The 24536-nt window shown below is 42.5% G+C and overlaps 1 protein-coding gene across 5 annotated transcripts in view; it reads right to left on the reverse strand.

Annotated features, from left to right (window-relative positions):
• LOC142107631 (galactoside alpha-(1,2)-fucosyltransferase 2-like) overlaps nucleotides 1-24536 on the reverse strand; it is a 211236-nt gene that overhangs the window by 152134 nt on the left and 34566 nt on the right. For 4 of the 5 annotated variants that reach the window (XM_075191173.1, XM_075191169.1, XM_075191168.1 and 1 more), the window contains exon 2: nucleotides 9273-9329. The exons of the other annotated variant lie outside the window; for it this stretch is intronic. In XM_075191173.1, coding sequence (XP_075047274.1) covers nucleotides 9273-9324 — 52 coding nt within the window. In that variant the 5' untranslated portion in view covers nucleotides 9325-9329. The remainder of the gene's footprint in view (nucleotides 1-9272; nucleotides 9330-24536) is intronic. 5 annotated transcript variants of the gene reach the window in all.

The raw sequence follows: 24536 nt of genomic DNA on the forward strand, positions 1-24536 counted from the left end.
TGCAGTACTAATATTTCTGGACTGCAGGAACAGTGAACGTATTTATATATTGCAGTACTAATATTTCTGGACTGCAGGAACATTGAACGTAGTAAAATATTGCAGTACTAATATTTCTGGACTGCAGGAACAGTGAACGTATTTATATATTGCAGTACTAATATTTCTGGACTGCAGGAACAGTGAACGTATTTATATATTGCAGTACTAATATTTCTGGACTGCAGGAACAGTGAACGTATTTATATATTGCAGTAGAATTTTTTTTGTACTTTTTTAACAATTTTTTTATATTTTTTTATAATTATTTTTGTAGAATTTTTTTTAATTTTTTTTTTTATGATTTTTTAATAATTTTAAAATAACAATGGACTTAGCAGAACAAAGCACAGGACACAGCACCACTGGACTCAGCAGGACAGAGCACTGGACAAAGCACCACTGGACTGATCAGCAGGACAGAGCACAGGACACAGCACCACTGGATCAGCAGGACAGAGCACAAGACACAGCACCACTGGACTCAGCAGGACAGAGCACAGGACACAGCACCACTGGACTCAGCAGGACAGGGCACAGGAAAAAAGCACCACTGGAATGATCAGCAGGACAGAGCACAGGACAAAGTAACCACTGGATTAAGCAGGACAGAGTGACAGGACACAGGAGCACCACTACAATACAACCTCCCTCTTCCCTGATCTGAGCCCGACTGAAGATGGCAGCCGCAAGCGGGGAATTTATACAAACCAAGTCTCGCGAGATCTGACGCGGGGATTTGGCGTCGTAGGCTCGGTTTCATTTTTTTCACCGCCGGAAATACCCGAACAGTGCTCGGATCCCCTCGGATCCGCACTGTTCGGGTGGGCTCGGATTGCGCTTATCCGAGCCCGCTCATCTCTAATTAATATTGACCAGCTGATTATTATTTGCCTTGCAGGTCTCTGTCAATGCTTTATCGTGCATGCAAAAATTCAGCATGTATATATATATATATATAAATTCAGATGAGTATATAAAATTCAATAAAATTAGGACATTAGGAGACAAATTGCTTTTTAAAAAAGAGCACGGAGTTTGAGCGTAGATCTGACCGTATTGAACTTGAAGCAGCTCTCAAGTTATGTTTCCATGTGAATCTGAGTGGACGTATGCTCTGCCTATAAGTTACTTGCCTGATGTAGACAGACAGACAGAACTGACTGCAGTATACGTACAAGCATATGTGCAATATAAGAACACATCAAATTTAAAAACTTGTATTATAACATAAGTGAACAACTTTTAACAGTATAATCATTAATAAAAAATATGAATTAAAACAATAAATATGCTTTTAATTTAACATTAAATATATAAATATTATTTTAACATGTACTGTACATACAATGCCCATTTTATAGTCAATCCTACTTGCATACACATGTTCTGTGCTTGCTAGTCACATGCATACATGTACTTTTTAAAACAAAGACTATGCCGTGTCAGTTAATACTATTAGTCGACACTTACACCTGCCCTGTGGCTGGCGTAAATGACACGGCTGAAACCCAGGACTTGAATTGTCCCCTTGTGCATGGGAACGCCCTCAGCACACTCTTATGGTACATGGGCTACATTAGTGTTCCCTTTACCGTTCACCTGTCAAGTCATCGGCTGACATAAGTGTCACGTCAAGATCTGCCTGCAGCCTTCTGCATTGCATGCTGCTTGTGTTGGTAGCTCCTGCCTCCAGGACCTTGGACTTATATATAAGTTGTATTATCTGCAGTACCTCTATTCACCAGAGATGCTGATATTGTGCCTTCATTTTCTTCCCTAGGGGTTAACCTGTTGCAACAATTATCTGCTGCACCTGGGTGTTCCCTATTTATACCTGCCTCTCCCCCTCTCCTGTGCTGGTCATTGTTGTTTATTTGCCTTCCTTGTGGTTTGTTCTAACTGCTGCTTCTGTGCTCTCGGACTCCACATCCTGCTGCTACAAAACTGCTCTGGATATCTCTCTACCTTCCATTCTACCTGCGTCTGCAGTATTCACTGTGCAGTTTTCAGCTACATTGGTTTCGTACCATTTACCTGTATTTGCTGAGCAAAAAAAAAACACCTTTATGCTTCATCACATCCTGGGCTCCATTGCTGTGATTTACTTTGAAGCATGACATGTCATTTGCGTTCAAACGGGAACTGCATGCAATTGTGTACATTGGTGTAAAGTCCATTTCTGAGCATGCACAGAGCTATTTCACTCAAGATACGTTATGCAAATAGATGGACATCCGAATATGAATCCGACCTAATATGTGTAATATGTATAGCTGCTTTTATAACTGTATTGCACTTCACTGCAGTCTGAATTTTTGCTTTATTACACTGAACCACATCTATGACAGAGTAGCTACTGTTTATTTTATTATGTTTTCTGCTTTAAAATGTTTGTATACAAGTCTCATGATACTTGATATTATTATTATCATTTATTTGTTAAGCGCCACAAGGTATCCACAGCGCCGCACACAGTACTAACAGTAGACTATACAGGGTGAAACCATACAGAACAATGAACAAAAAGTACCAATACTTCAGAAACTCAGGCTAGTCATATGCAGTAAAGACGGAGCGGAAGAACATGTATGGAGACAGGAGGGGAGGGGGCCCTGCTCATACGAGCTTACATCCTAAGGGAGGGTAAACAGACCAGGCACAAGAGGAGCCAGTTGAGGCAAGAGGAGAGAAGGGAGGACGAGCTAAAGGGAGGAGATGGGGGTTAAATAGATGGTTGGTAGGCTTTGAGGAAGAGGTGAGTTTTGAGTGCACGTTTGAAGGAGCACAGAGTAGGAGAGAGACGGATGGAACGAGGGAGGTCGTTCCAGAGAAGGGGGGCTGCACGGGAAAAGTCTTGGATTCTGGAGTGGGAAGAGGTGATAAGGGTGGAGGAGAGGTGGCGTTCGTTGGCCGAGCGCAGGGAGTGGGCAGGAGTGTGAATGGAGAGGAGGTTAGAGATATAAGGGGCAGTAGAGTTGGAGAGAGCCTTGTAAGTGGTGGTGATAAAACTTGATAAAAGTAGTCTACATTATAGTATGGAAAATGTAATGAGAATGGAATTGAAAAGAATTTGATACCACCATATATGTGTATATATATATATATATATATATATATATATATATATATATATATAATGTGTTCATATATTTAGGAAAAAGATGCATTATTTAAATAATAAAGCATTATTATTTCCTTTAATTACACTCTGGTATCGCAGGGACAACAAAATGACAAGTTAGGTCATTAAGCTGAAGGCACTTGAAAGCACTTACCTATTCAGGGGTAAAAGTTCCTCTGCACGGCCAGCCAATAGAAATCCTCTGTGAGGTGTCATAGGATTTCTATATATTATCCCTACACAGGAAGCTGGGTCTTTTGGTTTCTTGTACAGTTTCTGATACAAACCCCCTCCCACTCCCGCTAGGAATTATTAAGATGTTCTTTATTGTGTAGCCACTTTCTTTTCAAAAGGGAGGCGCAGCTGGAGGGAGAGCAGTGCAGTCAGTGACTAATCAAAGGTGCTACTGTTGATTGGCCGCACGTCACTGTCCGTTTCGAAGTAAAATGATTCTTGGTCCTATTGTGTGGAGGACTCTTTGGCGGCTTTGTGTGAGCACGTCAAAGTCTGAGTCCAGCAGGGAAGCAGTCACGCTGGCGCCAGAGTTTAGCTCCGGCCAATAGTAAAGATTGATTTAGTCTTGGTCCAGTAGTAAGAGGACTTGTCTTTCACTGTTTTGGTTTAACGAATGGTTGTTAACTGAATGTCGTGCTCTTGTCACCACCAGAAAGAGAAATATTTGAAATCATTTTATAAACTGTGATGTTTTTTGCCAAAGTTATTTAAGTGTCAGTGTCTTTTTTTTAGGTTACAATGTGACACATATACACACGAGGGGTCATTTAGTGTGCAGGAAAGAAAAGACATTAACCGTATGCACTTTCATACTGTGCTGTCCTTATTAAAGCATGGGGAAGCTTTCGCCAGAGAGACAGAGACCAAGGGGTATATTTACTAAACTGTGGGTTTGAAAAAGTGGAGATGTTGCCTATGGCAACCAATCAGATTCTAGCTGTCATTTTGTAGAATGTACTAAATAAATGACAGCTAGAATCTGATTGTTTGCTATAGGCAACATCTCAACTTTTTCCAACCCGTTGCTTAGTAAACCTAGCCCCAAATGTTTTGCTGGTGATATTCGGCAATAGCTATTACCGGTAGGGAGGCTTGGATAGATAGGGAGAAGCCCTATCACCAGTGAAAACATACATTTTCAATGGAGAAAGGGCTTTTCTCCAGTTCATAAATAGGCCCTTGTGTGTTACACTTTCACTTTCACTTCTGGGTGTCAGTGGTTTGAGCATAGAAGTTATTATGGCAGGTCACAAAGGCATATTAAATAACTTCAAAGGTTACTATATATGGTATACAATCCATCAGGACACTGGCCCATTTGGCCTTTGTCAGTATAGCCAATTAGCCAGTCCAGCCCTGTTCAATATTGAACTATGTTGCTCATTATTTAGTAAACACAAAGCCAAGTAAGTACTTGTAATCCCTCAGTCCAATTTGTTCAGTCAACCAGTAAGCTTTTTAATTAGTCTAATCAGGGCTATATTTAGGCATAGATAGGGAATATTGCTTAAATTAATAATTTACTTATATGTCATTATTTCTCACCTATTGTCTATTATATGTCTTATTGATATCTATATATCTTATATTAAATAGTTCATTTTGGTTTTAAGTTTGCACTCTTTTCTTGTTTTTCTAAATTAATAACTGTGCATCTCATGTGCTCATACCTTGCCCTCTTATATTTAGCAGGGAAATGGGTGGTTGATAAAGACCAAGTAGCAAAGAAAGAAAAATTAAAACACTCAAGTAGGATATATGAAATAGATGCGCGTTTCACACTATAAACTTCCTGCACCAGTGTACCAGGAACAGGGGCGGGCTGGGCCGGTCATCCATGTTACATTTTGGGCCACCTAGTCAGTAGGGGGAGTGCCATACCCGCCCGCCCGTAGCTAATATACTAACTATTGAAAGAGAGCCAGCGCATCGGCTCTCTCACTGCAGTGTCCTGACGTGCAAAAAAGAATTCAGGACGCTGCAGTGAGAGAGTCGATGTGCCGGCTCTCTTTCAATAGTTAGTATAGTAGTTACTACTGGCCCAGAACACAGAAGCTGCTTTGACGTGAGGAGCCAGCTCGGACACAGGAAGAAGGAGGAGGAAAAAGCTCTGGAGAGCTCAGGTAAGTAATTAACAGTGGGATGGTGAGAAGGGGAAGGGGAAGGGGGGGCTGATGAAAAAGGGGGAGCTGATGAGAAAGGGGAGCTGGAGACTAGAGGGGGCTGTTGAGGAGGGGGGGCTGATGAGAAAGGGGAGCTGATGAGAAGGGGGGGCTGGAGACTAGAGGGAGCTGTTGAGAAGAGGGGCTGATAAGAAGGGGGGGGTTGGAGACTAGAGGGGGCTGATGAAAAGGAGGTCTGGAGACTAGAGGGGGCTGATGAGAAGACGGGGCTGATGAGAAGAGAGGGCCTGATGAGAAATGGGGGGGGGGTGATGAGAAGGGGGGGCTGATGAGAAGAGTGGGGCTGATGAGAAGAGGGGCTGGAGACTAGAGGGAGCTGTTGAGAAGAGGGGCTGATGAGAAGGGCTGGGGCTGGAGACTAGAGGGGGCTGATGAGAGGGGGGGGCTGGAGACTAGATGAGAAGATGGGGCTGGTGAGAAGAGGGGGGCTGATGAGAAGGGGGGGCTGATGAGAAGGGGAGCTGATGAAAAGAGTGGGGCTGATGAGAAGAGGGGCTGGAGACTAGAGGGGGCTGATGAGAAGAGGAGGGGGTGATGAGAAGGGGGGGCTGATGAGAAGAGTGGGGCTGATGAGAAGAGGGGCTGGAGACTAGAGGGGGCTGATGAGAGGGGGGGCTGATGAGAAGAGGGGAGCTGATGAGAAGAGTGGGGCTGATGAGAAGAGGGGGGGTGATGAGAAGGGGAGCTGATGAAAAGAGTGGGGCTGATGAGAAGAGGGGCTGGAGACTAGAGAGGCTGATGAGAAGAGGGGTGCTGATAAGAATAGGGGTGCTGATGAGATGGGGGGCTGATGAGAAGAGGGGCTGGAGACTAGATGGGGCTGATGAGAAAAGGGTCTGATGAGAAGAGGGGAGATGATGAGAAGAGTGGGGCTGATGAGAAGAGGGGGGTGATGAGAAGGGGGGGCTGATGAGAAGAGTGGGGCTGATGAGAAGAGGGGCTGGAGACTAGAGGGAGCTGTTGAGAAGAGGGGCTGATGAGAAGGGGGGCTGGAGACTAGAGGGGGCTGATGAGAAGGGGGGAGCTGATGAGAAGAGGGGCTGGAGACTAGAGGGGGCTGATGAGAAGAGGGGGGCTGATGAGAAGAGGGGGGGTGATGAGAAGAGTGGTGCTAATGAGAAGGGGGGCTGATGAGAAGAGGGGCTAGAGACTAGAGGGGGCTGATGAGAGGGGGGCTGATGAGAAGAGGGGAGCTGATGAGAAGAGTGGGGCTGATGAGAAGAGGGGGGGTGATGAGAAGGGGGGGCTGATGAGAATAGTAAGGGTGATGAGAAGAGGGGCTGGAGTTTAGAGGGAGCTGTTGAGAAGAGGGGCTGATGAGAAGAGGTGGCTTGAGACTAGAGGGGGCTGATGAGAAGGGGGGGCTGGGGACTAGATGAGAAGACGGGGCTGATGAGAAGGGGGGGCTGATGAGAAGAGGGGCTGGAGACTAGTGGGGGCTGATGAGAGGGGGGGCTGTTGAGAAGAGGGGAGCTGATGAGAAGAGTGGGGCTGATGAGAAGAGGGGCTGGAGACTAGAGGGGGCTGATGAGAAGAGGGGGGCTGATGTGAAGAGGAGTGCTGATGAGAAGAGTGGGGCTGATGAGAAGAGGGGCTGGAGACTAGAGGGGGCTGATGAGAGGGGGGGCTGATGAGAAGAGCGGAGCTGATGAGAAGAGTGGAGCTGATGAGAAGAGGGGCTGGAGACTAGAGGGGGCTAATGGGAAGGGGGGCTGATGAGAAGAGGGGGACTGATGAGAAGATGGGACTGATGAGAAGGGGGGCAGGAGACAAGAGGGGGCTGATGAATAGAGGAGGCTAGAGATTTCAGAGGGCAGGAGGGTGGAGAGAAGGGAGGATTTTTTATAGTATGATACATACTATAAAAACATAAGTAATATAAAAAATAAATCAGTAAAATATTAATTTGCAATAATAATCTCTATTAAATGTGAGGAAAGTTGTAACCCATAATTTGATTGTGGGGCTGGTGGGGAAATAGACATGTGTATTACATGGGAATGTTAATAATTTAATGTTGGGAATAGTGAGGGGTTAAATCAGTCTGTTTGTTAAATGTAGAGGTTATCAATTTAATGTCTGGGGTGATGGGGGGTTATGTTTGTTTATTAAATGGGAATGTTATTAGGTGTTATTAATTTATTAAAGGGGATTGATTGATGAGAAGGAAGCTTTTAATATAATGTTGGCTGGTTAGGGGGAAGGAGGCCTAATTATTAAACATGAGTGCTATTAATTTGATGTCGGGGCTATATGGAGGAAAATAGACATTACACTTAAATACTATTAATTCAATTCTGGAGCTGATTGGGTGGAAGTAGGCCTGTTTATTAAACAGAAAAAGCTACTGATTTAATGTCTGTCTGGTTATGGGGAGGGAGGCCTAGATTCTTCACTCACTGCTCAACCTTTAAAAAGGTGAATAATAACTATCTCTTATCCAAACAGGACCCCAACATTCCAGGATCCAGCCAAGCAGCAACGGAGCATAAGACCAGCAGCAGTATGTGATGGAAACTTATGCGCGGATTGCATAGACTGCCTACACCTCGTTTCTCAAATGACAGTATACAGTGCTTTTCCCCTAGACTACAGGAGCCTTGCAGCAACAAATGACTGTGAGAGTGTGATCTCCACAGTATTGATGTTCCCAGGGTGTCAGAATATAATCCATTATAATCAGACAGGTATGTGAAAAAGAGAAAGAACATATACAAAAATAAAATGCAATATAAAGGAAGGTTTGTTTTTTGTTGCATTATTTATTTTCATTATTTAAGATTTACATTTATAATAATAAAAGTACAGCTGGATTAAGCAACATTAAAATAACCTCTTTTTTATATTGATAAATATATATTATAGCAAAAACAATTCTTTAAGGATGGACCGCTACTTATGGGCCAGTGCTGTGTGCTTGGCCCCCGGGCTGAAGTCTGCCAGCGCTCCCCTGACCAGGAACCTTATTACTAGTACGTGCTATACTGGAACTGGTCAGGGCCATCTTAACAACAAAGCAGTGCACTGGGGCCCCTAGATATAGATATAGATATATAGATGTATATAAATGTAAACAGATACAGATATAGATATATAGAGATAGAGATAGATAGATAGATAGATAGATAGATAGATAGATAGATAGATAGATAGATAGATAGATAGATAGATATGAGATAGATAGATATGAGATAGATAGATAGATAGATAGATAGATAGATAGATAGATATGAGATAGATAGATAGATAGATAGATAGATAGATAGATAGATGTACTTGCTCAGTGACCCTTGAAGGGTTTTTTTGCAGGTTTTTTTCTTTTGCAGGATTATTTATTCTCATTAAGAGCCATGCCTATGGGGCCCCCTTGCCCGTGGGGCCCCCGGGCAGCTGCCCATCGTGCCCAATGGAAAAGATGGCCCTGGAACTGGTTGCTTCCATATTCTAACTCTCAGTCTGTGGTTTCCCACTTGCCCCTATTCCCCTCCTCAGATCACGGAAGCATACTTGCCTACCTTTTATACCTCCCCTCCGGGAGATCTCGGAGGGGGCGATCCAAGTGGCAAGTACAGAGGATGTGACATTGCATATTAACAGCCCCATTCCCTACTGCATAATGCCACAATTCAACAAGGTCCTGCAGCACCTACTTCTGAACAAGATCAGGTGGAGTACGGAAGGGTGGCCTACTGCCCCAAGAGACTGGGAGAACTCCCTGAAGACATTCTGGGAGACTAGGCAAGTATGCTTGGAAGTGCCCCTGTAGCCCTGCTCTCACTAACATAATCACACGCTTGGATAGGTCATTGCCTCTCACTACATTGGAACATCTTCTGTGCTGCATGGAAAACTACCTTTATCAACTGACTACAAGGTGTTGTGCTCCAACCCACAGGTGCTCGCAGTCTTACCTCTATTTGGGAAGTGCATAAATGTGCCATCTGGGATGTCTTCATGAAACATGGCTCCTGCAAGAAGAAACAGCATTTTAAGATTTTCTTTTAGATTTAAAAAAAAAAATAGAATAATTGATAACACTGTACTTTTCATGCCTTTACTGACACATTGATCCAGCATTACCTGTAGGGTATCTGTTGACATTGCTCAGAAATGAAAATCTGCACCAAGACCATAGCAACCAATCAGACATTTATTTTGCTTGTACAATTTGCACTAGACAGATACAAACTAATTGTTGAATGGTTGCTATGATTTGCAGATTTGTACCATTGGGCTAAATTATTCCTTTGTACTCACAGAGCCTGATTCATTAAGGCACGTAAAACAAACCAATTGAATAATTTTTAATAAACGCACGCATACACACATCCCAATTCAACTAGAAACAGATCTTAAGGAACTTCTCTTGTTGAATATTGGTGTAGGTACACTCTGCATACACGACACTTGCCGTATTGAGACGCACCACACTGCAAGATATGAACAATACATATGTGGAATATAAAGTGCCGGTCACCTGTTAATAATATAGTCATCCAAAAAACTTTATAAAGAAAGTGTTTTTGTTTCCATTTTTTTCCATGAAATACATTTTTTAGGATGCTATTAATGCCTACTGTACAAATAATGCATTTTTACAGTTGCTCTTGATTGCAAACACATGTTGTAACACGAATACTATCACTATCACTCGGCACATACACCAGCCCTGTAGCTGGTGCAAATGATAGGACTGAAAAACTTGAGAGATGTCCAAAGCTTTAATCAGACCCACAACACCCTGAGCAGTGAGAGGGATCTGACCTAGTACCTGTGTGGCCATTTGAGATTACAGAGGGTGATGCTTGTAGAGACAGACCTATTAACAGCTGCACCTAGTATTTCATGACGTTGGCATAACTCCCAACACTGAAGGATTTCAAAGTTGGACAGTCGACTAAATGGGGAGTGCCCATGGCATCATGGGGAGGGGGGTGGCCACAATTATGCAGACACACCCCTTTCACAGCTCTAGGTCTCCCATTAACTCCCATCCCTATCCATAAAATACCTGTTGCTCTAGACTGATATAAGTCAATTGCAGATTGCAAGTTTGCAGCTAATTGGAATATTAATAAAAGAGCCCCTATATATATATATATATATATATATATATATATATATATATAGTGACATAGTTACACTGTATCTGCTGCATTCAAAATGTATTTCAGCTGCACAGCTATTTATCACAGCGAGGCTGGCAACATTGTGACAGGAAGCAATCTGGGTTTCATTTTACACTGTGTCACCGGTAGGCAATCTATTAATCGAGTTTGGTTGTGAGGGAGAGTTCAAGTGACATTATCTCTTCCTGGTTTACACAACACTAATACCTACCAACATGCAAGTCCACATGACAATGGGCGTGTGGCCATGCCCCCAGAGGGCTGCCAAGCACAGTAAAGCCTCCAATATTCCCACCTGCCGGACAAGCACGGGAAAGAGCCCTAAATTCGGCGCTGTCCCGCTGAAAACGGGACAGTTAGGAGGTATGTTTTGGAATGCTGTGCAAGGCAGTAACCTGACGCTTGTGTGATTGTGGGGGGTGTAAGTTTCAGGTAGGTGGGGAGAAAAAGAGGCAATCGGAAAGCCACAGACTAAGAAGTAGAAGGGGTAGTGCCCATCAAAAGCAAAGAGTAGCTGTCGGCGGTGCCTCATATAATACAATGTTGATCCATCTAATTGTTTTGTAGAGATTAGGAGTGGTGCTTGCTGGTAAAAAATGCGTAACAAAGAGCATATACTAATTAGTGTCCTAATTATGTTCTCCCCGTGTTTGCGTGGGTTTCCTCCGGGTGATCCGGTTTCCTCCCACACTCCAAAAACATACTAGTAGGTTAATTGGCTGCTATCAAATTGACCCTAGTCTGTCTGTCTGTGTGTGTGTGTGTGTGTCAGGGAATTTAGACTGTAAGCCCCAATGGGGCAGGCACTGATGTGAGTGAGATCTCTGTACAGCGCTGCGGAATTAGTGGCGCCATATAAATAAATGGTAATAATAATAAAATAATAATAGTCTGAAATGGCTACAGGTGACCTACAAACATGCACAAAACAATGACACTATCACAACTTAATCTTTCAGAGCTCTATAGCTGCAATCCCTGTAAAGTACATGTACAGTGTCCTCATTTTTTTTCAAGCATCATCTCTTACTCTGAGCTATTCTGGTGAAAGAATTCCTTAACAAGTAGAATTCCCATTAAATGTGCAGATTTTGCCAAAAATACGATTAAAATGAATCAGATTTTACAGTAAAGAAATATATCTGAAGTATAAAGTTAAAGACAAAGGGAACCACTTGAAATCATCCTCTCTTAAAATACGAAGGATGACTCATTCTTTCCCCGGAACTGGCAGTGAAGTGGGAACAATCGTTGTGAAAACATCTCCACTATTTAAAGCTGGATTCCCAGATGAAGGTTAAAGTTTATGCAAGTTGTCCATCCTCTTGGTGGAACCCTGTGAATTGTTTTTCCCAGGGCTCCTCCACTTTTGTAGGACAGCAATTGCAAAAGCTCCTATAAAATATACTGGACAGGGGAAGTCTTGATATTGCAGTTGTTAGAGTCTCAGAAGATGCAATTGTGAAAGTGTTAAGGCCAGTTAACAATCGGCGGTAAAAATCATGCCCCCCTGTTCTCATGTGACATTTTACTATAGTAATAGCAGGTGGGTGGCAGGTTGTCTGCAATTCAGTGCTAAGGAACTCGCTTGTAGAAGGTTGGACAGGGTGAAAGAGGCAATTTCTATTGCAATAGCTGTGAGTTTACTGCAGTTTATTTAGAGGTCAGTCTGCTAGAATTGTGTGCTGATCACCTGGGTGTCAGAGAGTGAAGAGTAAACAAGTACTGGCAACTGGTTGTTGTAATAGAATTTACAGAACACAAAAATTAAATATTTAGGGGAGAAAAATCGGAGTGCTGTATGACTGTGAGCAGCACACCCCTAATCACAAATAGATTTCTTGCTTTTTAAAATCCCAAGTGTTTCAATCTGAAAGTAACTGTGTGAGGGGCAGTATCAGTGGACAAAAAAATATATATTTCTTGTATTTCAAGCTGAATGCAGTTGTGTGAGTGGCAGTTTCAGTGACATCTTTAATAAGCCGCCACAAAACAGAGTGATCTTTGACTCTGAGCCGCACCCCCCACCCCCCCAAAAAAATCTCTTTTATATTTTGTAATGAGTGTCTGCAGGGAACAGTGAACCATGGTGGAGGTTCCTTGCAGGTTTGGGGCTGCATTTCAGCAATAGAGTTGGGGATTTGGTCAAGATTAATGGTGTCTTCAATGCTGAGAAATACAGGCTGGTACTTAGCCATCATGCAATACCATCAGGGAGGCGTCTGATTGGCTCCAACTTTATTCTGCAACAGGACAACAACCCCAAACATACGGGAAAATATCATTAAGAACTATCCATCATAAAGAAGAACAAGGAGTCCTGGAAGTAATGATATGGCCCCCACAGAGCCCCGATCTCAACATCATTGAGTCTGTTTGGGATTACATGAAGAGACAGAAGGATTTGAGCATGTCTACATCCACATATCTGTGGTTAGTTCTCCAAGATGTTTGGAACAACCTCCTGTATAGTTCCTTCGAAAACTGTGTGCAAGTGTACCTAGAAGAATTGATGCTGTTTTGAAGGCAAAGGGTGGTCACACCAAATATTGATCTAATATAGATTTTTTTTCTGTTCATTCACTTTTCATTTTGTTAATGGATAAAAATAAACTATTAACACTTCTATTTTTGAAAGCATTCTTACTTTGCAGCATTTTTTTCACACATGCCTAAAACTTTTGCACAGTACTGTAAATGCAAGTATAGCTACAACGATGGTAGTTTATTTTAGCTCAATTAGATAAGCTGCTTTCATAATTGTTCCCAGAAATAATCACTTTGCTCAGCAAATTTCATGCATTTTTCACTGGCGGAAATTTGTCTTAAGTGTACAGTCCTACCCTAACCACAACACAGAGCATGGCTTGACACGCATTCATGATTGGACATGGTAGACATTTCTTTACCTATTTTATCTGTCCCGAAAGGCTGGGGCCGTTTTGCACGCAACTATTTATTTACTCACTGTTTGTCACTTCACTTATTTTTATGTTTTTTTTTCCACGGATTTTAGGGGTGCGGGTTAGGCCCTTATGGGCTCTCCCCCCGAAAGATCTAGGGGGGGCTGTGTGGCCCTGAGGCTACGGCCCCCCTGAAAACATTGTAGGTACTCCCCTTAGGGGGTGGACTAGCTGTCGTGCCCTGGGTGAAGTCTCGGTGGATCCGAGGGCCGAAGGGACCCCCCTAGCCTTGCGGCGAAGGGGGTCTGAAGACCCTTGCCCCCTAAGGGTCCTTTTGGATCCGGGGGTCGGGGACTAGGGCCCTTCCTTTCTTAAGGAGAGCCATGTACCGCACCCTTGTGCACGTTTTTTAAAGTCACGCACTTTTTTTTCGAGCTCTTGGGTTAGAAAGCACTGCTTTTCAGGCTTTCAATAAAAAAAAAATCTGTCCCTTAAACACACATATCTTTAAACTTTTTGAAGGACAGAATGTTGTATAAATGAATCAAAAGGTGAAAAGTCCTATTGTCAGCAAAAACAGGGGGTAAATTTATCAAGCTGCGGGTTTGAAAAAGTGGAGATATTGCCTATAGCAACCAATAAGATTCTAGTTATCATTTATTTAGTACATTCTACAAAATGATGATCTCAGGAGGGCAATAGTAAATTTAAATAATAAGAAAATGAAATTAAGGTTTTAAAAAAGTTTAAATTAGAAAACATTTTTTATTTAATCTGGGCTTCCAGTTCTACTGCACATGCACAGGGCCGGATTAACCATAGGGCTAACTGGGCTACAGCCCAGGGGCCTATGGCATCCAGGAGGCCCTTGAAAGTGCTCAGCAGCAGTATTGATCGGTCGGGGGCGCCCCCGGCGCGATCAGTGCTGCTGAGCACTGTCACCGCGGCCCTTCTCCGGCGCGCTGTAGTCTCCTTACTGAGGAGATCTCGTGAGTCTCACTCTCACAAGATCTCCTCAGTAAAGAGCGTACAGCACACCGGAGAAGGAGGTAAGTGCGGTCAGCTCGGATCACGGGCGGGGGCGGGGGCAGCTCGGATCACGGGGGGGGGCCCTCATGGGGGGAATGGAGGCCCCCATAGCCCAGGCACGCATGCACACATTTGCAAAGACTGGCATGGCACAGCAGTAAGATAACCCTTAGCGCTCAAGATTGGTATCAGAGGGGTAGCTGAGTATATACTCAGTGATATACAAAGAGCTTTTGTGTCACTACCCATAGAGCCAAGCACAGTATAAACCAGCAGTCACAGCATACTATACCCAAAATGTATCAGCATGATATACCCAGTACTACACAGTTTAGCAAAAAATGGCATATTCTTAACATAGAACTATAGAAACATAGAGACCTATTTATCAAACGGCGAAAAGCTATTTTGCTGGCAAAAACAGCTTTGTCCTATATACAAATGTGGATACCACCGATGATAACCCTGTCAGTGATAATGCCACTGGCTCCAAGTAAATACTGTTGCATGGGGTTGTCTGAGAGAATATTCCAAGGATCCACCTTATGCTACTTTTCAGTCTTCCACCAAACATTTTCAGTGTGTTCCCTTAGGGGGTAAATGCATCAAATAGCAATTTTTGTAAATCGCCGATATTCAGCGACTTTGCATGGCAAATTTAAAGCGGCAATGGCTTTAAAGGCAAAACTTGCCTTTAAAGCCATTGACGCTGTTGTAGAAAACAAAACAAAATTAAGTAAATCTTTTTTTTTTTGTTGTTATCAAGTTTATTTATTTCATGTGATCAAATCTAAAGTTTTGTGTACATTGATTGTTAAATTTGTATTGTTTTATTAATTTTTAAGTGTTATAATTTATTAAGATTTTAAAATAGAACACATTGCATGTTCTCCCCATAAACTCAAAGATGCTTTAGACATACAGGGGCATATTCAATTAGGGTTCCGGTCCGCGGTAACGCGCGTGTTATTGCCGGTATTACGGTACCGCAATAACGCAGATTATTGCAGTAACGTGGATTAAGTTTCGCGGCTGTTCCGGCGCGATCCCGCGGACCGGAAACCTAATTAAATATGCCCCACAGAATTTGAAAGCCAATTTTGAATGGGAGAGCTTTTCATATCCTCATTTAGATCACTCAGATTTAATAATATAGATCAGATGGTTAGCAAGTGTCCAACTTGACAGCTCTGATTGAACTGTTTTGCAAAAGCAATATTCTTCTTTAGCACATTTACTGCATTTATTAATATAAAACAGAAGTGTTATATTGCTACATGTGCTTATGTGCTGATGTATGGCAAAAGATCAGCTATAGACAAAACAGGAACAATATACATCTACAGCTTCCTAACAATATCCAGATGTCCAATCTGTCCATCAGACCTATTTATGAATGATTTCCTTACCAGAACGATAAGTATTATTTTTCAACACCTCAAAAATAGTTACATGTTTCCTGCATTTATCTAAAAATGACAACTGCCCATGCATAAGTACATGGTAAATAAATAAACCTCAATGTTGCACCGTTCTAAGTCTGGGATCAGTAGGAAAAAGGTGGCTGGCAATTGAACCAGTTTAAGAGGGGTGGCAATGGAATAACTACAAGAGGGTGGCTGGTGATGGAATTAGTGCAAGAATTGGGATGGGATGTTTTTCCCTAATCCCAAGAGGTTAGGCCTGGGTTTCCCAAAACCAGTCCTCAGGGCTCCCCAACAGTGCAGGTTTTCCATATCTCCTTGCTGGAGCACAGGTGTAATCATTACTAACTGACACATTGTAACAGATCCACAGGTGGTCCTAATTATGTCACATGTGATCCGGAAAACCTGCACTGTTGGGGAGCCCTGAGGACTGGGTTTGGGAAACCCTGGGTTAAGCGGTAAGGTAAGCAGTGACATCACCAGGGTGAGTGGGGCGCGCCTCTGATGACAGTTCAAGGGTGTTTTTTGGGCATGGCAGGAGGCTTACAGGCAGCCTAGTGCTTCAGCAGCACTAGACACATCTCAATACATAGTTGGAATCTGCATTAGATGGAATACCAAAATAAATAATCAGTCATTGCTGAATGTATGTATATATCTCATATTAAGGTTACAAAATACCTCTATTGACCTATAGGTGGCGCATTCCAGACTAGAACAATGCTATCCAGCAACAGAAGGAAAAGTATTCCTACAAGGGGCTGAATATTTTAAATATCAATTTTATTAATATGCATTAAAATAGACCATCTTTCTCATATATTAGATGGTGACTTAGTGGTTAGCACTTCTTCCTCACAGTACTGGGGTCATGAGTTCGATTCCCGACCATGGCCTTATCTGTGTGGAGTTTGTACTAGTAGGTTAATTGGCTGCTATTAAATTGCCCTTAGTCTCTCTTGGTCTGTGTGCGTGTGTGTGTGTGTGTGTGTGTGTGTTAGGGGATTTAGATTGTAAGCCCCAATGGGGCAGGGACTGCTGTGAGTGAGTTCTCTGTACAGCGCTGCGGAATTAGTGGCGCTATATAAATAAATAGATGACGATTATATTTTTTCTGGGATTGGTTCTATTACCACTAACCTATCATATTATGTTTATCACTTTCTCCAGGGTCATGTTACCTCCATTAGAGGCCATATCAAAAGATTGACAGGTCATCTGGAAATAGAGTTCCATTGATAAACCCACTGTCTCTTCTACCACTAAACTTCTTTCACTTACTCTCTCTTTTTGTTTCTCCCAGTGAACCTCATCTCCCACCCACTGTGATGGACACTCCATTGACCTTGTCTTCTCCCACTACTGCTCCATCTCTAGTTTCTCCAATTCAGCCTTCCCACTCTCCACCCACAACCTCCTTTCTTTCAGCCTCACCTTAACTCATGCCCTTCCCCCTGCAACCAAATACACATGTACACAACAAAACCTAAGTACTCTTAACCCAATCCACTTCTCATTTTCACTAAAACAACTATTTTCTCCAATGACTGCATTGTCCTGTCCTAATCAGGCTGCCTCTTTCTATAACAAAACACTGACTTCAGCCCTAGACAATGCAGCTCCAGCTACTATATATAGTCTCCAATGATCCAAACCCCAGCCATGGCACAACAAACAGACCCGCTACCTTCATAAGTGCTCCCGCACTGCAGAGCGCCACTGGAGGAAATCTCGTTCCTATCCTGATTTCCTCCATTAATCCTTTTTTCTTACAGCCCTTTCAATTGCCAAACAAACATTCTTCAAATCTCTAATATCCACCCAGTCTTCTAACCCACGTCGCCTCTTTGCCAGATTCAACCCACTTCTCTGCCCACCGGCACCTCCTCCTCCTCCTTCCTCCCTCACTGCCCATGATTTTGCCACCTATTTCAAAGACAAAACTGACACCATTTGGAAAGATATTTGCTTATGCCAAACTCCTTGGTGTCACACTTGACTCCCCCCTCTGCTTTATTCCTCACATCCAGACTCTCTCCCAGTCCTGTCAGCTCCACGTTAAAAACATTGCCAGAATACGCTCTTTTCTTACTCAACATGCTACCAAAACTCTTATCCATTCTCTCATCGTCTCTCGTCTTGACTATTGCAACCTCCTGCTATCTGACATTCCTGACACCCATATATCCACACTTCAATCCATCCTAAATGCTGCTGCAAGACTGATCTTCCTCTCTCACCGCTCCACATCTGTTGCACCACTTTGCAAATCCCTACACTGGCTCCCTGTCCTCCAGAATCAAATTCAAATTACTCACCCTTGCCTAGAAAGTCCTCAACAACACTACCCCTGTATAGATCTGAAATCTCATATCAAAATACTCTCCCTCCCGCCCTCTTAGTTCTACCTCTGACCTGCACCTTGTCTCGTCTCTGGTAACCACCTCTCACTCCTGCCTACAAGATTTCTCCCGTGCTGCTCCCCACTTCTGGAATTCCCTACCATGCTCTATCAGACTTTCCCACAGCCTTCAAATCTTTAGATGCTCTTTGAAACCCCATCTCTTTTTTAGAGGTGACCTTATCCTCAATAACACTATTCACACTAATGCACACTCACAACTATACCAATCTCCACTATAAAACACATTTACTCCTCCTGCTTCAGCAGTACCCTCTTCCACTTAGAATGTAAGCTCTCTAATGAACAGGGTCCTCCATACCCTTTGTTTTCATGTCTGCATTTATTTTGTCTACTTTGTATGTCCCTGTTTTATGTATGTACTATTTCCCCTACTGTACGGCGCTGCGGAGCACTGTGGCGCCTTACAAATCTTTGATAATAATAATAATAATAATAGAGTTACAGCTTTCTTTCATTAAGGGGCCTATTTATTAATGGCTGCCTCCCATGATAATTATCATCCCTTATCACATCGATAAGGGACATTTTAGTGCTGTGAAAGCTCTAAATTATAGGGCTAGATCGTTCCATAAAAACATTTTTATAATTCTCTGTATGTACTAGCAGTGTCTTACTTGTCCAGCATGGAGAAGTGCTACATACAGCGAGGAGAATATCTATTTCCACAATATGTTCCCTCAAGGAAAAAAAAAGCAGTCATCTGATTTTGCTTGTTTGAGTTATTCTTACAAAGCAAGGCATTCGGTTTATTTTTCCAGTCTGGCCATAATAGATAACACATCTTGCTAATACTGTACATAATTATGACTTTATGAATATGAATATACTACAAAATATATATTTTTTTTAGAGATGCTATATTAAACATTATCTGATTTATATATATCACAAGCTAAAAGCATTTTAGTGCTATGAATTGAAACATTGTGGGAATCCGCATAAAAGCATACTTAAGAAAATATAGTCTGGGGCTCAGAAACAAACAATATATAAATCACTCTGGGGCATAATTATTAACTAGGGCATTTTTGACACGATCATTTTCATTCCTTACCGCAATGATAAGGAAAGAAAGATTGTGAGCATTTCTTAAAAGTGTTCTGCCAGAACAGCAGTCACATTAAACAATTGTCACAACGAACACCTATCTCCTATCTCCTCTATGGTCACTATAGCAAATTGGCCACCTTTGCGATAGTAACCGAAGGGACTGCAGTGCTACCCCCATAAGCTTCAATGGCTAATGCCATGTTCAGATGATGTTAGCCATTGGGCGCAAACTCCGAAAAGCTTTCATTTTGGGAACTTGCTAAATCAAACAAAATAGCTGTCCCGACTGCTTATGCGTTCGGAAACAGTGGGAAAGCAGCAGATAGCGAGCCTTTAGATATAAACAGAAGGGATACTTAAAATTGTGGTGGTCCCCCAAAAATGGAAGTTTTTGGGGGGATTATAAGCTTGCTAAATAGGCCCCTTAATGTCAGCATTTACATAAGTAGGAGAATTTTGTGCACAATATAGTTATTTTCGGATAAGCTCACCTGCCAATGTCAAGGCATCTCTTGTAGGTGAGTGGTCCCGGAAGAACATACATCTCCAGGAATGTCTGGGAGAATCCCAAACTTAATGCATACTTACCAACTTTTTACTCTTTCCATCCGGGAGAACCCACATGTGAGGAGAAGTATGAGGATGGAGGGGTGTGTGGAAAATTGCATCATTTTTGGCCCCACCCCATGACAGCCCAAATTATGTGATTCACAGTAAATTGCATCATAGAGGCTCCCATCATGCCCACTTCACTAGGAAACAGGGACGGACCTAGACTTTACTTAGGGTGGTGGGGCGATTTGGCATAGTCACGCCCCCTTTCATTCTGATTGGCTGGTCCTGGTTGGCCCCGCCCCTGGTCCCAATTGATCCCCCCTCCTTTGTTCGGCAAAAAGTATGCCCGTGCTGATGGGGGGGGGGCTATCGCCCTGATTCCCACCCCCATAGATCTGCTACTGCTAAGAGGCGGGCAATATGTGAGAGAATAGCTTGCTCTCCAGTCTCCCGGACAATTCGGGAGAGTGGACAAGCATGGCTTAATGACAAGAATTGCACATGACCTTCCTGAGGGGATAAGCTACAAGTTGGCAACTATTAAGGAGCATTAGCTGTCACATACTGAAAATCTACATAAAGATTGTGCCAGTTCACCTAGTCAGACCTGGAAATCCTACCCTCTACCTGTCATACAGTATAAAGAAGAGGTTTATCCGAGACTGTCCTATGCAAAAGCAACTAATGCATATGGAACATATATGTTCAGTTAAATTCTGGCATCAGATGTTGATCAGAATGTGATTAAACATAGAGGGCCTGAGTCATTAAGGCAAAAAAGGAGTAAATGTTCTCTGGGACAAACCATGTTACAATGCAAGGGGTGCAAATTGGTTTATTATTTTGCACATAAGTTAAATATTGGCTGTTTTTTCATCTAACACACAAATAATTAATAGCTTTTATTATTACACTGAAATTTAAAGTTGATCTAGGACATGCCCTACCCCAACTATAAATCTGTCCCCACATTTTAAATTTACCTCCCCCTCCAATGCAACATGGCTTTGCCCAGGTGCAATTGAAACTCCTTTTTTATGCTTTGCTCTCCTTAATGACTCAGGCCCAGACTCTCATGTTATGATTCAGTATTTTATGTAGTTCAACCAGTTCCTTTAGTTAAGTGTATCCTTTTGGAGAACTGCCATAGTAAGATATGAGTGTTTATTTGCCTAAATAAAGTTGCAGTAACGGATTAGTAATCCTCTTGAGATCCACTGAGCTACTTAAAATCTGTGGGAGGACTCATTTTGAACAGCAGAAAATCAGAAGCAACAGTTATTTTTAATTTCTCTAAAGCTCATGGAAAGTCCCTGAGAACTTAGCAAAGCTAAAAGGGGACATAGGGGAATATTTATCAACATAGCCCTGAACGTGGTGATGAGGCTGCTTTTTTTATTCAGCAATTTAACAAAAAATTTTGCCGGGGGAGCAGTGCGGTACTCAGGTGCCCTGGATGATACAGACCCACACAGGATGAGACCAGAAAAATAAAATAAAAAATTAAAAGATAGCAATAATAGAACAGGTATCGCGACAGTGCAAGAAGCCGCAATGCACTTGTTAAATATTCTTCCACATGCAAAGGCAGGGCTATCGCCGGCAATAGCAGTGCTAGGGTGATAAATTTGCCCCATAGTGGAAGAACAAAATGGGGTAAGCAGGGCCAGCGGAACACAGTAAGTGGGGTAAGCGAGGCGGGGGTGGGGGGGTGCCAAGACTGAGGAGTGCTCCCCCTGCCTGCCATACCCGCTTGATCGCCGGCACATAAAAAAAAAAATTAGAAAAAAAACCTCCTGAGCCCCCCTCCCCCTCCCTTTTACTCCTGTGAGACGTCCCGACACTGGGAGTGAAGAGCGGCGTAAAGAGGAGCAGCACAGAGTCAGCGAGAAGAGAAGAAGACAGAAGAAGAGAAGGAAAAAAGGTAAGTAAATAACATAGGGGGACAGTAAGTGAGGAAAAGGAGGGGACACTGATGTGGGGATAAAGGAGGGGAACAGTATGTGGAAAAAGGAAGGGGGCAGTGATGTTCAAGAAGGAGGGGGGTAGTATATGGAAAAAGGAGAGGACAGTAATGTTCAAGAAGGATGGGGATAGTAATGTGGAAAAAGGAGGCGGACAGTATGTGGGTAGAAAGGAGGGGGACACTAATGTGGAAAAAGGAGGGGGACAGTATATGGAAAATGGAGGGGGACAGTAATTTTCAAGATGGAGGGGGACACTATGTGGTAAAAGGAGGGGGAGAGTAATGTGGAAAATGGAGGGGGACAGTAATGTTCAAGATGGAGGGGGACAGTAATATGAAAAAAGGAGAGGACAGTAATGTTCAAGAAGGAGGAGGAGAGCAATGTTGATGAAGCAGGGGGGCAGCAGTGCGGATGAGAAGGCGACAGCAGTGGTATAAGGAGAGGGCACAGTGTGATAAAGATGCACAGTGTGATGATGAAGGGGCACAGTGGGATCAAAAGGGGGCACAGTGTAATGAAGAGGGTATACAGTGTGATGAAGGAAGGGGCACAACCAAACTAATTTGCCAAAAATGTTAAATCCTATTACAAAGAATACATATTCTTCATTTATATTATTCATATAGCAATTCATGTTTGCTGTTTAATGTATTTATTTGTATTAATCTCTTTAGTAAAGTGTATTATATGATTTGCATTGAAAGAAAAAGCATTATTGAATGAATAAATAATTTATAAAAGAGGAGTGCGCAAAATAATTTTTTGCAGGGGGGCGCCGGACATGTTAGCACCGGCCCTGGGGTTAAGTTTTAAGTCATAAACTGTCTGGTATTAAATTGCCTCTGATGAAACCGTCACAGATGACGGAGAAACGCGTCACGTGATCTCCGACACGTCACTTCCGGGAATTCCCACCAGCAGCAACACGTACGTGCATCAGCTGCTGATTCCACTCTGGCAACTATCCGGACCACTGAATTGACAACCTATACAGACCAAGAAGCTACGGAAACCAGTGTCGTCAAATAAGCTAAGTCACAGCTATTATTCCACATACTTTGGGCAAATGTGTCCTTAAGATATGCAGACTTAGGACTGGTAACCGACGGAGTTACTCTCCCATATTACATTGCTATCTATACATTGGCTGTATTCAGGTCTAATGAGAACCAGTGATTGAAAGATAAAGATCACATAAGACGGTTTGTTGTGGAAATTACAGATTCAGGACATTTTAATACCTTAGGATATATGGTGTATATGCGCAAATACCATGGTATATTTATTTCCATAAACCATAATATCATATGATCATTGATCATCATTGATCTATACATCTTATGCTATCCGGAATGCTATAGAGTTGGGATATATTTTATTGATTCATGCTATATTTGTGTTTTATCTGTGCTTTATTTCACATATATTTGATATGTTCTATTAAATTGCTAATTTTATCAGCGCTTCCCTCTTTATCATTATTACCCATTATTATATAAGCAACCTCAGCAAGTTGCTTAGTGGGAGCTGCAGATTTATTTGCCCATACAATATAGGGATATTTATTCCAAGCGCCCAATCTGTTGTTGTTCATTATATAGTATTAAATCCACATCTTATGCACTTCTTAAAATCTGCAGTTAATTCTATACATTTCTGGTTCCAATTTTACACAACATCTGCTTTCCACCAACCTGTGTAACTGAGATGAAGTACATAAGTATAAGAAATAGAGTTCTACCAATTACCAAACTTAGATGCCATTTATCAGTAGGCCCCAATGTGGTTGATTTGTTATCACAACTTCTCTCAGCGATAAAGAGAATCTCTCATCACCACAATTTACCAAAAATACCACCAGGTAGCTGAGCAATACTCAGCTGCCTTGGTATACATCCCAACATTTGAGGTAGGCAGCATCGAGATGGGTGCATTGCATGTCAAGATGTAGGCGTGGCCACGGCCGATGGGGATGTAGCCACACCCCTGTGAGTGTGCGTGTCGCTTTTGAAGGCTGACCTGTTCTCTCCTACACTTTCCTGCAAACCCCTTCATTGCAGTCCTGTTCATCACTGCTCTGCCATACAGAGCAGCAGTGATCAGAATACCTCCCAACTTTCAAGCTGTCCTAATTGGAAAGGTGGGACAGAACCATCAAATCGGGATCGTCAAGTCTAAATCAAGATGGTTAGGAGATGATACTGGAGTGGTAAAAGTTAACTTACTGCTTCACCTCGTTAGTCACTGCAGATGTGAACCTCTGTGAGCCTCAGTGGAACTTTGGGTTTTCAGGTCCACTAATATTTATACATTCTACACTAAAAAATAGATTCAACTTGTTAAATTCCTTTACATGGGGAACCATCACTGGCAAAAAGCCAGTTAATCAAACGTCCGACAGGGCTTATCGCTGGCAATACCAGTGTTATCAACTGCAGTAACCCTGCATGCATTGTGTTTTACATACAATAGGGCTTTTGGCCCATTGCTAATCAGCCCTTCAGTCTCTTTAGCACACATAGATGGATGTTATCAGACTAGGTGCTTAAACTTGTCTACTTGTAACTGTACTTTTTCCTGTGTTAGAAAAGTAACATTTAATGGTGTACATAGCACACAACACTCACACACCTAACAAGTGAGTAAAGACTGTATCTGACAGTAATATATCAAAGGCTATGTATTATGTA

This window comes from Mixophyes fleayi, chromosome 11 (genome assembly GCF_038048845.1).
Source record: "Mixophyes fleayi isolate aMixFle1 chromosome 11, aMixFle1.hap1, whole genome shotgun sequence".
NCBI classification, from domain to species: Eukaryota; Metazoa; Chordata; class Amphibia; order Anura; family Limnodynastidae; genus Mixophyes; species Mixophyes fleayi.